Raw genomic sequence first — 13523 nt, forward strand, 5'->3', positions numbered from 1 at the left:
TTCAGCAGCGCCCCTCGTGTGGCGTCAAGGACATGAGTTAATCTATTATACGCCTGGAAGCAGCGCCGGAACTATTGTAATCACCTTCACTTAAAAAAGAAAAAAGAAAAAAACATTCAAGCATTACAAAAAAAAAAACAGTTTTGTTCGCCAGGATTGTTCCTTAATTAGGGTAAACCCTGCGAGAACATACTGATTGCTTTCTGAGAAGCTGCCGATGCACAAAACAAATTTTCACAACCCTGCGTCTGCAAAAAAAAAAAAAAAAGAAGTTAGTTTTTTGCTGTTATCCAAGGCAAATTGTTCATTGAGATTGGAGGGACGCTGAGCCTCGAGACAAGCCGATTCTCATGGTAAAAGTTCTGTTTAAGGACTCGAAAATTGGGTGGTAATCTTCAACAATCCCCTGAGACGGGGTTGCTGGGAAGTGCGCGGACAGGGAGTTTTTTGTATGCGTGCGCTTTCTGATTGATTACGTAGGACCTAGTCCAAATACGCTTTACTTTACGCACGCGTCAAACGGTGTGTATGGCTGGTTTGAACCCCCAGAAGTTTGGTAGGCATTGATGGAGATCAGTTTCCGCGCGATTCGCTAAAAATAATTTGGTTTTGACCTTTCTATTTTTTTTTTTCAAGAGGGCCCCAAAAGGAACTTTTCGGAAACTTCAAAGGTTTTTCTAAAGAGGCGAAGTATTTTTAGAACTCTAAAGAAAGGTTTTTAGTTAAAATGGTCCATTTTGAGGCTTTCAATGGATTCCTTTTCAAGCACCTCTGAAAAATGAACACGATAGGAGCATCCTGGTCATCCTCCGAGACTTCTTGAAAATAAACTTTAAAAGTGGGACTTGTAAATAACTTCCCAAAGCTCCTTTCAACTCACATTAAGGAAATCAGCTTCTTCAAGGTAGCAAATCAGCTACGCCTTTGGTGGAAACGTACGGCAGCCACTTGGAGGCTTCCGGGCGATTAGGCTCCTGTTTTTGTTTGGTTTTAGCACCCTCGCAAAATACTTATTAAAAGCTCTACTTCTCGTAGCAAGTCCCCTTGGAAAAGCGACAACTTTTTTTGAAGAAGCGAAGAAGCCTTTAGCGAAACGTCTTTCTACTAAGAGAGCCTCTAGAAGTTTCCTGTGAAAAAGATTAAAAGGCGTGCACTGAATCAGGAAGAAAAAAAGGCACGCACGACGCGGTCAAGCGCCACCTTCCAACTAATTTAATGTAACACCAAACATCGTAAAGCTGTCGATCACCGTCACCTATATACATTCCCAAGCAACATGATAAAGGTTCAGATCACTCATTACACGCATTCATCAAGAAACACGACTGCTTTGTTCAGCATATAAAGGGATGGCATGCTTACGCATTTGTCAGCCGCTTTTTTGAAGCGGAAAGCATCGATTGTTTCCCTTTCCATCTTCTTATTTTCCCTCTTAAGAAACCTTGTGCGCTCTAACATCGGTTTTGAGGTGCTCCGCAAGATGCCCACCCGAATTATTGCGTACGGCAAGCTTGTGTTCCCGCGCTTTTCCATTAAAACATTGGCCGGTCTGAACGATGTAAACTTGGCCGCCACGTTTCTTCCCACCGGCATCGACCACCTTCCTTATATGTCTGTAGGTCATTTGAAAGAGTTTCATTTTGTTTGCGCTTGTTTTCGATGATTTCATTTGGCGTCGCACGACAAAAGAAAGTAGGCAAATTATGAACCGCATCGTTTTTGTCTGTGTTGGACAGCGTATAAGGACAAGACCTACAGGACAGCACCTCCTCCACCTATGTTGGTACCGGGTTTTGTGATTGCGGCGGCTGAAACTGTGAACGAAATCAGAAAGAGGGTCAAGTGCTTCCAAAAGCTACCGGTAAGTCAATCGCGGCCCGGTGCCTCCACGAGAGTACAATCCTGCTAGATCTGAACGCGAGCTATAGTCATCAGAGGACGGAATAGCATACTGCGTCTATGAATCGCTAACGTCACCTTTATTAATTTGCTTATGGCACTCACCAAGACGCTAAGTGCCTAGCTACACGCTGTTATGTAGGATGTATCGTCTACGTGCTCAAACTCATAGCGCCGCTTGCTTGTTTCGGCTCAGATTTCATGGACGTCTGCTCGCTAGCAGGTCTCGATTTTGAATTTTCTGCTCAACTTGTGCCTGTCTGATATAAGGACCAGGGTACTTACCATCCAAATATTCAGTGGACGGGAAGTGCACAGACATGTAGCCGCCATCAAAATAAAATAATAATAATAATAATCAAGAATCAAGAATCAAGAAGAATCAAGAATAATTTTTATTAGGTGTCCAGGAACGACCATGCGGTCTTGGTGCTGGCACACCGAAACTTACACACTACAAAAAAGTAGGAAAAAAACATAAAAAACTCAAAACATTGAGTAAAAGATATGATACATATAACGCATGCTGACACAAAGATACGATATACACAACAAGGAAAGAACGGAACACAGGGTCCGAACGCAGAGTAGGAAGACTACCACAACAACGAATATACCTTCTTAAAATAACATATAATAACATCACAATCACCGACAGGTTCAGAGAGACCGATACAAGAATCTGAGAGATCTGACAAATTCAGTCACACAAAAAATATCAAGATCACTTCCAATGCCATTATATGCCCGACACATACGAAACATCGGGTCCAAGATATTTAACGTTCGAGGAGAGTAAAAAGATGTTGTCAAACGGGTCGCTGTCCGAGGAACTCGCAAAGATATCTGTGAGAGCAGTTCTGAACAGTCGGCCATACCATGAAGGACTTTGAAAAGGAGAACCAGATCTGCCTTTTCTCGACGGTGATATAAGCTGTTCATTTGTAGGACGTCCAATACATTGTTACCCTTTGATAGAGATGTTTCATCTCGCAGATATCGATATCGATAAATAGATAAAAATTTGTTTTGCACTCGCTCAAGCCTTAGGAGGGTAGTTTTACAACTGCCATTCCATACAGGAGATGCATATTCGAGTTGAGACCTTGTCAAAGAGCGGTACAGGGTTACAAACGTTGTGGGGTTTTTAAATACTCTAGTCGTTCGACAAACGATACCGAGCGCGCGCAAGGCGCAGGTACTTATACGAGCCACATGGCTATCAAATCTCAAGGAGGAGTCAAAAAGCACTCCCAAGTCCCGCACTTCACTAGAACGGCACAATACGTCTGAGGGAACACTGTAAGGTAAACACGTCGTTTGCGTTTTGCGACTATAGGACATGACCTTGGTTTTCGAGCTGTTTAGTAGGAGACCGTTCAGTGAACACCATTTGCTAAATGAGTTTATGTCCTCTTGTAGAAACTTGCAATCTGAGATAGTTCTAATCTCCTTAAATATCTTAATATCATCAGCATATTGCAAAAAAACGAGTTTACAATCTGCTTACACACATCGTTCACAAAAATAGAAAAAAGAAGCGGGCCCAGAACTGATCCCTGAGGTACCCCAGACGTGGCCGTGTACGTAAAAGAATACGCGCCGTTCGCACGAGCAACACATGTTCTATTAGACAAATAATTCTGAAACCAGTTGTGTAGCTTTCCAAAGACACCAATACCACAAAGTTTTGATAAAAGAATGTAATGGTCAACCACATCAAACGCCTTACTCAGATCAAAGTAGACCACGTCGAGCTGGCCTCTTTGGCACACAACTTTGGATGCAATGGACATAAATGAAATCAAATTTGTTGTTGTCGAGCGTCCTGCTACAAATCCGTGTTGGTTGGAACTTAATACATTTTTTAAACGAAAGGACAATGTTTTGTGGACCACCATTTCGAAAAGCTTCGAAAATGTACACAGCAGAGACACTGGCCTGTAGTTTGATGCAGTGGTACGACTTCCAGACTTGTAGACTGGGACTACGACTGACTTCCTCCACATATCAGGGAACACTCCTGCTCTTAAGGAGTTGTTGAAAATATCATAAAGGATGGGTGTAAAAATTTCGTGAAATGCTTTTACAAGTGTTGCTGGAATACCATCGTGACCTGTGGACATGGTAGGCCTCAGTTTTTTTATGCATTCCTGAATCATTCCCTCATCCACAGGCAGGGAGGAAATGGATTCGTTCACGCTAGGGGATGGCGGCTGTTGGTACCCACTCCTATTGTGTTTATATACAGAACTGAAATGACGCGCGAATATATCGCATACACTGGACGTGGTCACATTCTCCTCATTAAGTATAATATCAGGATGTATCAATTTTCCTCCTCGAGAACGAACATGTCGGTAGAGTTTTCTTGGGTTTCTCCTCAATTCGGACTCCACTGACTCCACATATATCTTATGATCAATCCTGTGATGTTGCTTACATAGGCGTCTATAATGAACGAACTCAGCCTCCCACCTGAGACTGCCAGTCTTTTTAAATTTGCGATGAGAGAAGCTTTTTTTCTTCAGCAACTTTTTTAAATACGGAGAAAACCACGAGGGCAATTTTGAATTGGTATGCTTCTTTAGAGGAATGTAATGATCCATTCCCTCCTGCACCGCCGTGGTGAATTGAAGGACCTGATAATTGACGTCAGATGATTGCAGGATAGGGGACCAGTCGAACGTAGAAAAGTGGTTATATAATCCCACATAGTCACCAGCAGCGAAGTTATGCAGTTTGTCTAGGTAAGTGAGACTAGCAGCCGGTATACGGCTGACAGGTACATTCAAGGTTATAGCCACCTCAAGTGCAGGGTGATATTTGTCTGTCGGTACTAAAGGAAATTCACTCTTAGTTAAGAAACGTTATCAATGTTTGAGAAACAAAGGTCAAGCATAGCGCCTTTACTATTTTTAACCCTGCTGAACTGATTCAGGGCCATGAAAGAGGCAAAGTCAACAAGATGACCGGCCTTCTTTGCACCGTAATAATTACTCGAAACAGCACTGTGAGTTTCCCAGCAGACACCTGGTACATTAAAATCGCCAATTACTAATAGTTTGCATTCACCCAGTTTGTCTGCTATATCCTCAATTCCAAGGAGACAATCATTAAACTCCTCGGGTTCAATGTAGGGAGGAAAATAAAAAGTACCTATCAGAACGCGTTCTCGATTATCACACTCCAGCTCTACCCACACAGATTCCGAATAAGTCTCTAAATCGGCGCGCCTGGTGCACCTCAAAGACCCATCGATTGCCATCAAGACACCGCCTCCCGTTTTCTTTCCGCGAGATAAATCACGATCACTGCGATGCACAAGGAAATCCGACGAAAAATACCCCCAAGACAGTATTTCTGGGCATAACCAGGTTTCTGTTATACAAAATATTGAAAAGTCAGTACATATAGCATTAGAAAAGAAGTCACTGGCCTTAGTACGAAGGCCGCGAACGTTTTGATAATAAATGTGCGTGCTAGTCATTTCCAGGCAAGATGGTTGGGGATCACTCTATACGTTCATTCTCATCATGCACGCGGCTTCCCGTCAGCCGACCCTGAAATTCCCTGAAGAGGCAGCCCTCCGGCCAGATGTTCGGGTCAAACAATGCCTCAATGTCGTCGTCCACAGCAGCGACGTGGAATGAAGAGTACCCACCATAGCGTGTCTTCAGCTTTGTGCATCGAAGCTCCTTTGGGCCAAGGAATTGTCCGAGAAGTTCTCTGACGTCCGCCGAAGAACAGTTGGCGTCCAGACGTGTCATAATAATAATAATAATAATAATAATAATAATAATAATAATATTTATTCATGAGAGAAGAATTACCAAGTTATTAATGATAATAATAATAATAATAATAATATTATTATTAATAATAGGTCATTTTGTCAGTTTTTTTATTGTTCCGTGTCTCCGGTTTCTATAGAAATAATAGAGAGTTTAAGTATATTGTTTTGGTACCCCCGCTACGTTATACGCTACAACGTTGACACTACTGCGCATGTGCGATGAAAGCAGAAAAAAAGCTAGTGGAGGCGCTGTTTTACAAATTGTCCGACATTACGTAGAGCAACAGACTACCGTCGAGTCACCTCCGACCGTACATCTGTCCAGATACTCCCCATTGCATTTACATTATCACTGCGGTCAGGATGACCACGAAAAAAAGAAGGGGAAGGGGCAGTAATGCTACTGTGAAGGGGACGAAGAGCGCGCATAGCAAATAGCCGGGGCGCGCAACAGCGCGAGCTCGGTCGGCGAACCTTTTTGGAATTAAACCCACCTTCGCAGTTTCGATGCTCCTTTTCTGAAAAACATCGTAACATATTTATTTATCCGAAATACGTTTTCCGGAATTACATAGGGAAGAAAGGGAAGCACGAAATGGAAAAGAACATTATGGTCAAGTGAAGAAAAAAACAAAAAAAAATCATATTGTTGGCATAACACGAACTATAAACCAAGAAACAAAAGGTAGAGAAAAAAACTCTTTCGGGACGTACAATAGAAAATACAGCTGTAACATATTATTTAGAACACTAATAAACATCTCACCATGTCCATTCGGAAATACCTTTCCATTCTTGCTATTTCCATTCGGAAATCCAATTCTTGCCATTTGCATTGCTTCCAATTCTTGCCGTTTCCATTCGGAAATGGCAAGAACGTAACATTCGTAACTCGATCAGACGAGAATGTTATCAAATTTGCAAGAACGCTAACCAGAAAAAATAAATAAAAGAATATTCCACTCCCTGGAATCGAACCCGGATCCTCCGCGCGACAGCCAAGCAGGGTAACCACTCGGCCACGTACGCTTTTGTTTTTTCGTTATTGACTCGGCCACGTACGCGCTCCCTCAGTGACGTGCGTGGCAATATGACGATTTGATCAATAAATATAAATACAGCTTTCATTTTTTATTCTCAAATATTAATTTTGTAATACTAACATAAAAAAGAACAACTACCGTGCACCGTTTATAACCGGTTACCGTTACGTATATTTTCCAGTTCAGTTCCAAAATGGCGGCGAAAATTTCGGTTTGGTGCAGTTCCGGTTTGGCTAAAAATAACGGTTCGGTTCTGGTTTTCGTTTCGGTTCGGTTCCAGTTTGGCACTGGTTTATACTACGACCGCTGGAAACGAAATGATCTAATATATCATATGGGGAGAGTATACCCACCTAAACACATCCTCAAGCTGCAGGCACAAATGCAGCCAGTTGAAAATGCGTTAAAAAAGTAGAACAGGCTCGCTAAGTATTGTCTTATCTTTCTTTGTTAGAATCTGTGCGGAAATAGTGCGACGTTTAATCTTTTTTCAGAACGTTCGTGATAAGGCTTTGTCAATGTTCCTGACAAGATCTGCGATGTATCTCACCTACAAAGTGAGTACGACGCGCACAAGATATTCTTGGTTTTTAGCAGCGAAACTTCAAAGAGTGCAGCAAAACTTCAAAAAACTCACCCAATTAAAAGAAATAAAAAAACGGAGACGACGGACAAAAAAAGTTACAAACACTAAACGTGTCTCGTGTCCGTTTTTTTCTTCTTCAAATATGTGTCACATCAACCATCTCGACTGCTTACTTACTCAATCTTCAAGAAGATTCCAACGTTAAAGGCTCGGCATCTTTAGTGTTTTCATTAAATACATCCTGAGCAGCAGGGCGTCGAAATGTGCCTACTGAGAGGTTTAACCTTGGCAAATGAAGATTGTGTAGTCCTCCTCCTGCTCTCACTCCCGGTGACTGTATCGCTTCTGAGATTTCAGTCACTCTGAGCGAGAGCCCCCAGCGGAACTGTCTGTACCAGGCAAAGCTATGTGGCGGAACTATATGCGGAGATCAAGTCAGTCTGCTTCTTGCACAGGAGTTGTGGTGACGTCAGAATGACGCCGATCTCCGATTGGCTTTGATTGAAAGGGTAGTGGGTAGACCTCGAGGTAGCTAGCATTGAGGTCTACCCACTATCCCTCCATCGGGGCCAGTCAGAGCTCGACATTCTGGCGTCAACACAACCCCTGCAAAAGAAGCAGACGAACTTGCGCCCCGCATAGTTTGTATGCAGCCCGTGCGGTTGTAATGCACTGGCTAAATTGATCGTCTGCAGCAGGGAGACAAGGCGCCTGTTGAGGCAGACTACGTTCTAGGCTGTAAAAGCATACACAAAACCCTCTTTTTTTTGTTCTATGTGCCAGCCACACGGAAGCTGCGTGCACGAGCATGTTGCCCTGAACGATGCTTGCGCTGCACGTTCACGCTAGCTGGGCAAAAACGCTGAAAGCGTCGAGATCGCTCTTGCAGCTGCTGCTACGCTCGCACAAAATAAAACGAAGTATAGGGAGTACTGACTGGTGAACATAGCTGTGTGCGCGGCTGCTGAGCGACTGTTGACGGCTAGCTTCCGCAGTTCTTCTGCAATGTGCATTCTGCACCATCAGGATGGCCGATCTTAGCAGGCTATTAATGTGAGCGCGTTTCGAGCATGCGCTCTAAACATCGCCCTCAATTATGGCGTTCAGTGAATACACACTCTAAGCTAGGACGCATGATTACCAACCCTTCGGGACTTTCGTTTGTCGCTCTGTTTGTGTCGCCCTCACAGTCTCAAGCTCGAGAGTTTGGGAGCCCACGAACGCACTTGAGACATCGTCACACGAGTACAGGAATCTAAGACAAAGAAGGGGACAGAATAGGTGACAAGCACTGAAATTGTTCGAGTCCTTATGTTCCTTCGTCCCCTTTCTGCCTGCTCCTGTGTGTCAGGTTATTGCAATCACAAGAAGCCACCAACTATATCTTGTTTTCTAAGGATTGCAACACTTTCGGCCGTGCATTTTCATTTCTCCCCGCAGGTATGGCGGCATGGTAAAAACCATGCCACGTTCGACCTGTCGTACCAGATGCGATTGGCCGGACTGCCGTTCTTCAGCGAGGAGGCCATCTTCTATGCCTCTGCGGCGCAGGTCATTAACCCAGCAGACTTGACCATCCGCGCGCAGTACACTTCCTACGTCGCGTGTTCTTTGAAAAATTTAGCAAGCTTCTCGCGAGAACTTTACCTAAATGTCCAAGAATACGCTTAGACTACAGCAGTTTTTCTCTCCATGCTTTCTCATGTCTTGTGATATGTGACTAGAACTACACTCTGAAAAAAAAAAGACTCTAAGTCCGCTTCCCTGTTGAACATGAGACGACGAATCACAAGAATATGACACAACTCAAATAACAATTAGACAAAAAAAAAAAAAAAAAAGAAACCGAGATGTGCGCAGAGACAGGGGACATCGCATTTTTTAGATCTAATCGTATTATACGCTTCGTCATTCGCTGAGGGTCCTTTTATTTCTTCACTGGGATTGAGTGTCTATGTGTTGTGTAGTACGTGTTGTGTAGAAAAGTAAACTTACGGACTAATTTTTAGAGTGTAATTCCTGGGTTTCGCGTTATGTACGAAACGACCTTTAGTACGAATAACAATGACGAAGAATATTATCTTAATTGTAATCTTTTAATTGAATAATCAACTTAGTGTTGATTGATTGATTTGGGGTTTATGGCACAAAATCTACTAAGGTCATGGCAATTTAGTATTCTCAGGCTCTATACATAGATAACGGCTTTCTTATCGAATTCGCTTACCATGCCTTTCTCGACAGAAAAGAAACGCGATCGGGGCAGTATTGTGCTGCCTTGATTACAGCGGGGTAGACTTTCCATTTTCCCGGGAAAGGGGGGGGGGGGGGGGGGGGGTGCTGCGCGTTACTTTTTCGCCAGAACTGGAGATTGAAGCTAACGAAAACACGCTGGAATTCCATTTCCCATGTATTTTGTCAATAAAGGTAACGTGCGCGTTATTTTGTTTACATGACGCTACTAGGAGCTCGTTACATGGCACGTAAACAGCGTCTCGGTAAGGGTCATGGCCCGGGCCCAGGGGGGGGGGGGGGGGGGGGGGGCTCTGTTCCCCTCCCCAGATTTCACTAGGGGGGCCACGAGCACCGTTGCCCCCCCCCCCCCCCCCCCCCCCCCCCCCCCCCCCCCCATAGTCTACGCCTATGCTTGAATATATCTTCTTATCTCCTATTGTCTTTGCCGTGTTTGGCGCCTGAAAGGTGGAGTTGTAATACAATTAAAGAATATGATAATAAAAAAACGCCATTTTTGGTTGATGGGTTACGGCAGTGGTTGCGCCATTTTCGGTTGATGGGTTACGGCAGTGGTTGTCAACCATTGATGTTTCGCGGATCCTTTGTTGATCGGCGGAGATGATGGAGGACCCCTTTCGCGGTGAGTGGAAGGGAAAGATATAGGTCAACTAGGATAGCGATTTAACAAATGAATATAACGAAGGGCTAGTGTGAAGTAGACTTCTCTTTTTAACATACACACGAGAAAACTCACCCGGAAATTAGGGACATTTCTTCTCAATCTGGGAAAAGACAATATTTATTGCTGGGCTTGACTGATGAGGCAGATCTTCGCGGATCCCTAGAATGCCCTCGCGGACCCCAAAGAATCCGCGGACCCCTATTTGAGAACCAGTGGGTTACGGAAACGATCGTTGAATTTATTGTTTTGTCCACATCCACGCTAATTGTGGGGCGTGAATAACCTGACTATGTTTTGCTTTTTACAGGCCATATGTGAAGCGGCAAATCCAGAAGCCGCACCAAAGTATCTCATCGATCACTCCAAGGCCGTGTGAGTGATGAACGTCCTTCTATAAAGGAGCTTGGCATGCGTCTCATACATAACGAAAAAAGTATAATCTTTGTCCCCGCAGAAACCCTCGGTACTCGGTAGTAGATTAATCTGACATATTTCAGCAGAAACAAGAAAATAATTTATTATTTATACTCACATCCGTTGACCCGAGGACTTAGTTCACGCGAATACATCTTGCGGATATACTGAAGATATCAACGCTGGGTGTGGTGAGAGGTTCGGGGAATGTCCTAAAGTGTTTTGAGAGAATACTCGCGAGATGCATCTATCCAGACCCAGTGCCCGTCCGGAAGACAAGCAATAAAAAAAAAAAAGAAGTTATGGCCGCGGTGTTTCTTCATTCAGTGTTCACTTGAGACGGTGACGCAAAACACACATGAAGCAGCGGAAAGACTATCAGTATTAAAATTCTATTTTCGATTTTCGTTGTGCATTTACCTCACTGCTATTAGAGAACAAAAGAAGGGCAAAGCTTTCTTTCACCCAGTTGTGTACACGTTCCTCAGAAACGGGAACGACAGCTCGTTTCTCGTTCCTTCCCAATTTTTCTTCGATGGTTCAAAAGGAACGCGTTCTCGTTATCATCATCATCATAAAGCCTTCATGTTTTTGTAAGATTGGAGCAAATCGTTACTTTATGTCACATTTGGGTGCTTTATGAAATATTGTGCCGGATAATCTGTAAATGAAACAGAACAAGCGAGTGAAAATATCCACATCGAACTTCGTGTCGTGTCGCTGGGATTCCATTTGTTCTTTCGTTTTTGACTATCTCTCGGACACTTCCCCGTCCCTCGAAGTCGGAGGCTGAAATAATCGCCATTAAAAAGCCTTAGTGCCTACCTAGTAATGCAAAAAGCAACGCCAGTCCTTCTGCCGTTTCTTAGAAAACCTCACGAGCTCCCCTTTCAAATGCCACAACGTGGAACGGCGGCGTTTGTCCGTCCCCCTCTCCCACCAAAAAAAGAACGCGTTCCAAGGAAGCCGTTCGTTGGAACCCGTTCCGTACGACGCAACTTTCACCTTAGATCTGAGCGCCGTGAAGCCTATCCGGGCAGAAAGTGAGGGAGAGGAGGAAAGAGACGCCGAAGAGCCGAGCTCTGCATGAAATGATCGGTGGGTAGACGAAAGGCAGTTTCCTTTCTTTCTACTCCCTGTTCGGACGCGTTCTAACGCCGAAAGCCGGACGTCAGCGTTCGTCGTTCGAACGCTATCGAACAGCGTGTACTGAAGACGCAGGCGACCGTACCCACTAATCCTTCCAGCCAGAGCTTGACTCTCTGGCGTCCCTGCGCGCTCTCGTCTTTTCCCCCTCTCTCTCATTTTCTACCCCTATAGTCGCCGGTAGCTTTAGAAGGGTAAGGCGTGGCGAAAATCTCAATATGGCTGCGCAGCCAATGGGGTTGCGGTGTTAGCCGATAAGAATGCCGAACAACCAATCACGAATCAACAAGCGCGAAGGTAATAGAGGGTTCTAGGAGATCGTTCCGATACCGTTCAATTTCCCCGATAACGGTACCCGATAACGATACGATGCACGCGCAAAGGCGGTGGAGGAGTACCGGAAAGCATTATCGGAGTTATCGGAAAGCTTTGCTAAGGAGTTTTGGGAAGCCGTTTTTGCACATCCGAAACGGTAAGGTTGGCCCTCCGGTACGATCTGCGCATGCGCAGTTTGTACCAAAGGGTGCATCGTACCGTTTTGGATGTGCAAAAACGGTTTCGTAAACTACTCTACGAAAACTCTCTAATAACGGACGGCCGGCGTTTCTCGTTGGCCTCGCTTTAAGGTGAAACGATGCAGAGAGTAATGTTAAACCCTTTTTGTAGTCGATTTCGTGCTGCAAAAGCTAGGGACTTTTAGCAAACCGTTACCGTGTTCCGAGTACCGCACTACCGAAGCCTTTGAAGCATGCTTTTGAGCGCGCGCCCCGCGGTCACGGTATCACCGGGGCACGGGCGTAAAAGCATGCTTCAAAGACTCCGGTAGTGCGGCACTTGGAACACGGTAACGGTTCGCTAAAAGTATCTTATATCCCATTGCTACAACTTGTTTTCCGTTTTTTTTTTCTTATTTCATTTATTTCAGCGTGGATATGGCTCTTCACGGCGACCACTTCGGCATGACGATGCACTGCCACAAGAAACGGCCGGCGTTCTCCGCGCCCAGTTGCAAGCACATGTTCCGGGAGCTGGAGCTGTCCGGGGAAAACCTCAATTCCGACCGAGGGCCCCGATTTTCGTAAAGCGCAAGAATAAACGGTGTTTTATTTTTCTCGTTGCCTCCGCGCGTAATTAGCCGCTGCAACAAACGTAGCTTAGTTTTACTGAAATAGGCTCATTTCAAAATTCAGTGCCATCTGGTGGTCCTAAAAGCAGCTTCACTCTCGACAGACTGATGGCGGTCATACAAACTCTGTTTCGTCGGGCACCGTCACTTCCGCACGTCAAAGGCAGATGAGAATTGGTTCCTCGATCCCCTCATAATTATTTCTTGATTTGTTTCAGTTTGGATGATGTGAACATAAGAACTGGCAAGTAAAAGCGGCGACCAATAAATCCTTCAGTTAAATATTCGCCGTCAAAAGACTAGAAACAAACTTGTAACAGGAGGTTGGTTGTACAATACTGTGAAGTAAACGCTTACTGTATTTGTATCTAATTAGTGCGTCGTGTTGTACCGACATCTTTAACGTATATGATTAATGTATCTTCCTTTTGTAGAATCTTCAACTTCTTCCTTCACCTGCCTCAAGAAGGCTGCCATTAGTTTGGCAGAAATTTTATCCAGTGAGATGACGATAGTAGTCAAGGTTGCCAGGCCAAATTTCGAAACGGGTGCAAGCAAACTAATAAAAAAAGACTTGAAGACGGCAGCAAAAATGG

At 44.4% G+C, this 13523-nt stretch overlaps 1 protein-coding gene across 1 annotated transcript in view; it reads left to right on the plus strand.

Annotated features, from left to right (window-relative positions):
• Nucleotides 1-12892, plus strand: part of LOC115311650 — a 30859-nt gene extending 17967 nt beyond the window's left edge. The window contains exons 10-14 of the mRNA XM_029970397.3: nucleotides 1737-1861; nucleotides 7233-7295; nucleotides 8765-8875; nucleotides 10549-10613; nucleotides 12727-12892. Coding sequence (XP_029826257.3) covers nucleotides 1737-1861; nucleotides 7233-7295; nucleotides 8765-8875; nucleotides 10549-10613; nucleotides 12727-12883 — 521 coding nt within the window. The 3' untranslated portion in view covers nucleotides 12884-12892. The remainder of the gene's footprint in view (nucleotides 1-1736; nucleotides 1862-7232; nucleotides 7296-8764; nucleotides 8876-10548; nucleotides 10614-12726) is intronic.
• Nucleotides 12893-13523: the final 631 nt, after the last annotated feature.

This window comes from Ixodes scapularis, unplaced genomic scaffold (genome assembly GCF_016920785.2).
Source record: "Ixodes scapularis isolate PalLabHiFi unplaced genomic scaffold, ASM1692078v2 PGA_scaffold1__304_contigs__length_218370807, whole genome shotgun sequence".
Lineage (NCBI taxonomy): Eukaryota > Metazoa > Arthropoda > Arachnida > Ixodida > Ixodidae > Ixodes > Ixodes scapularis.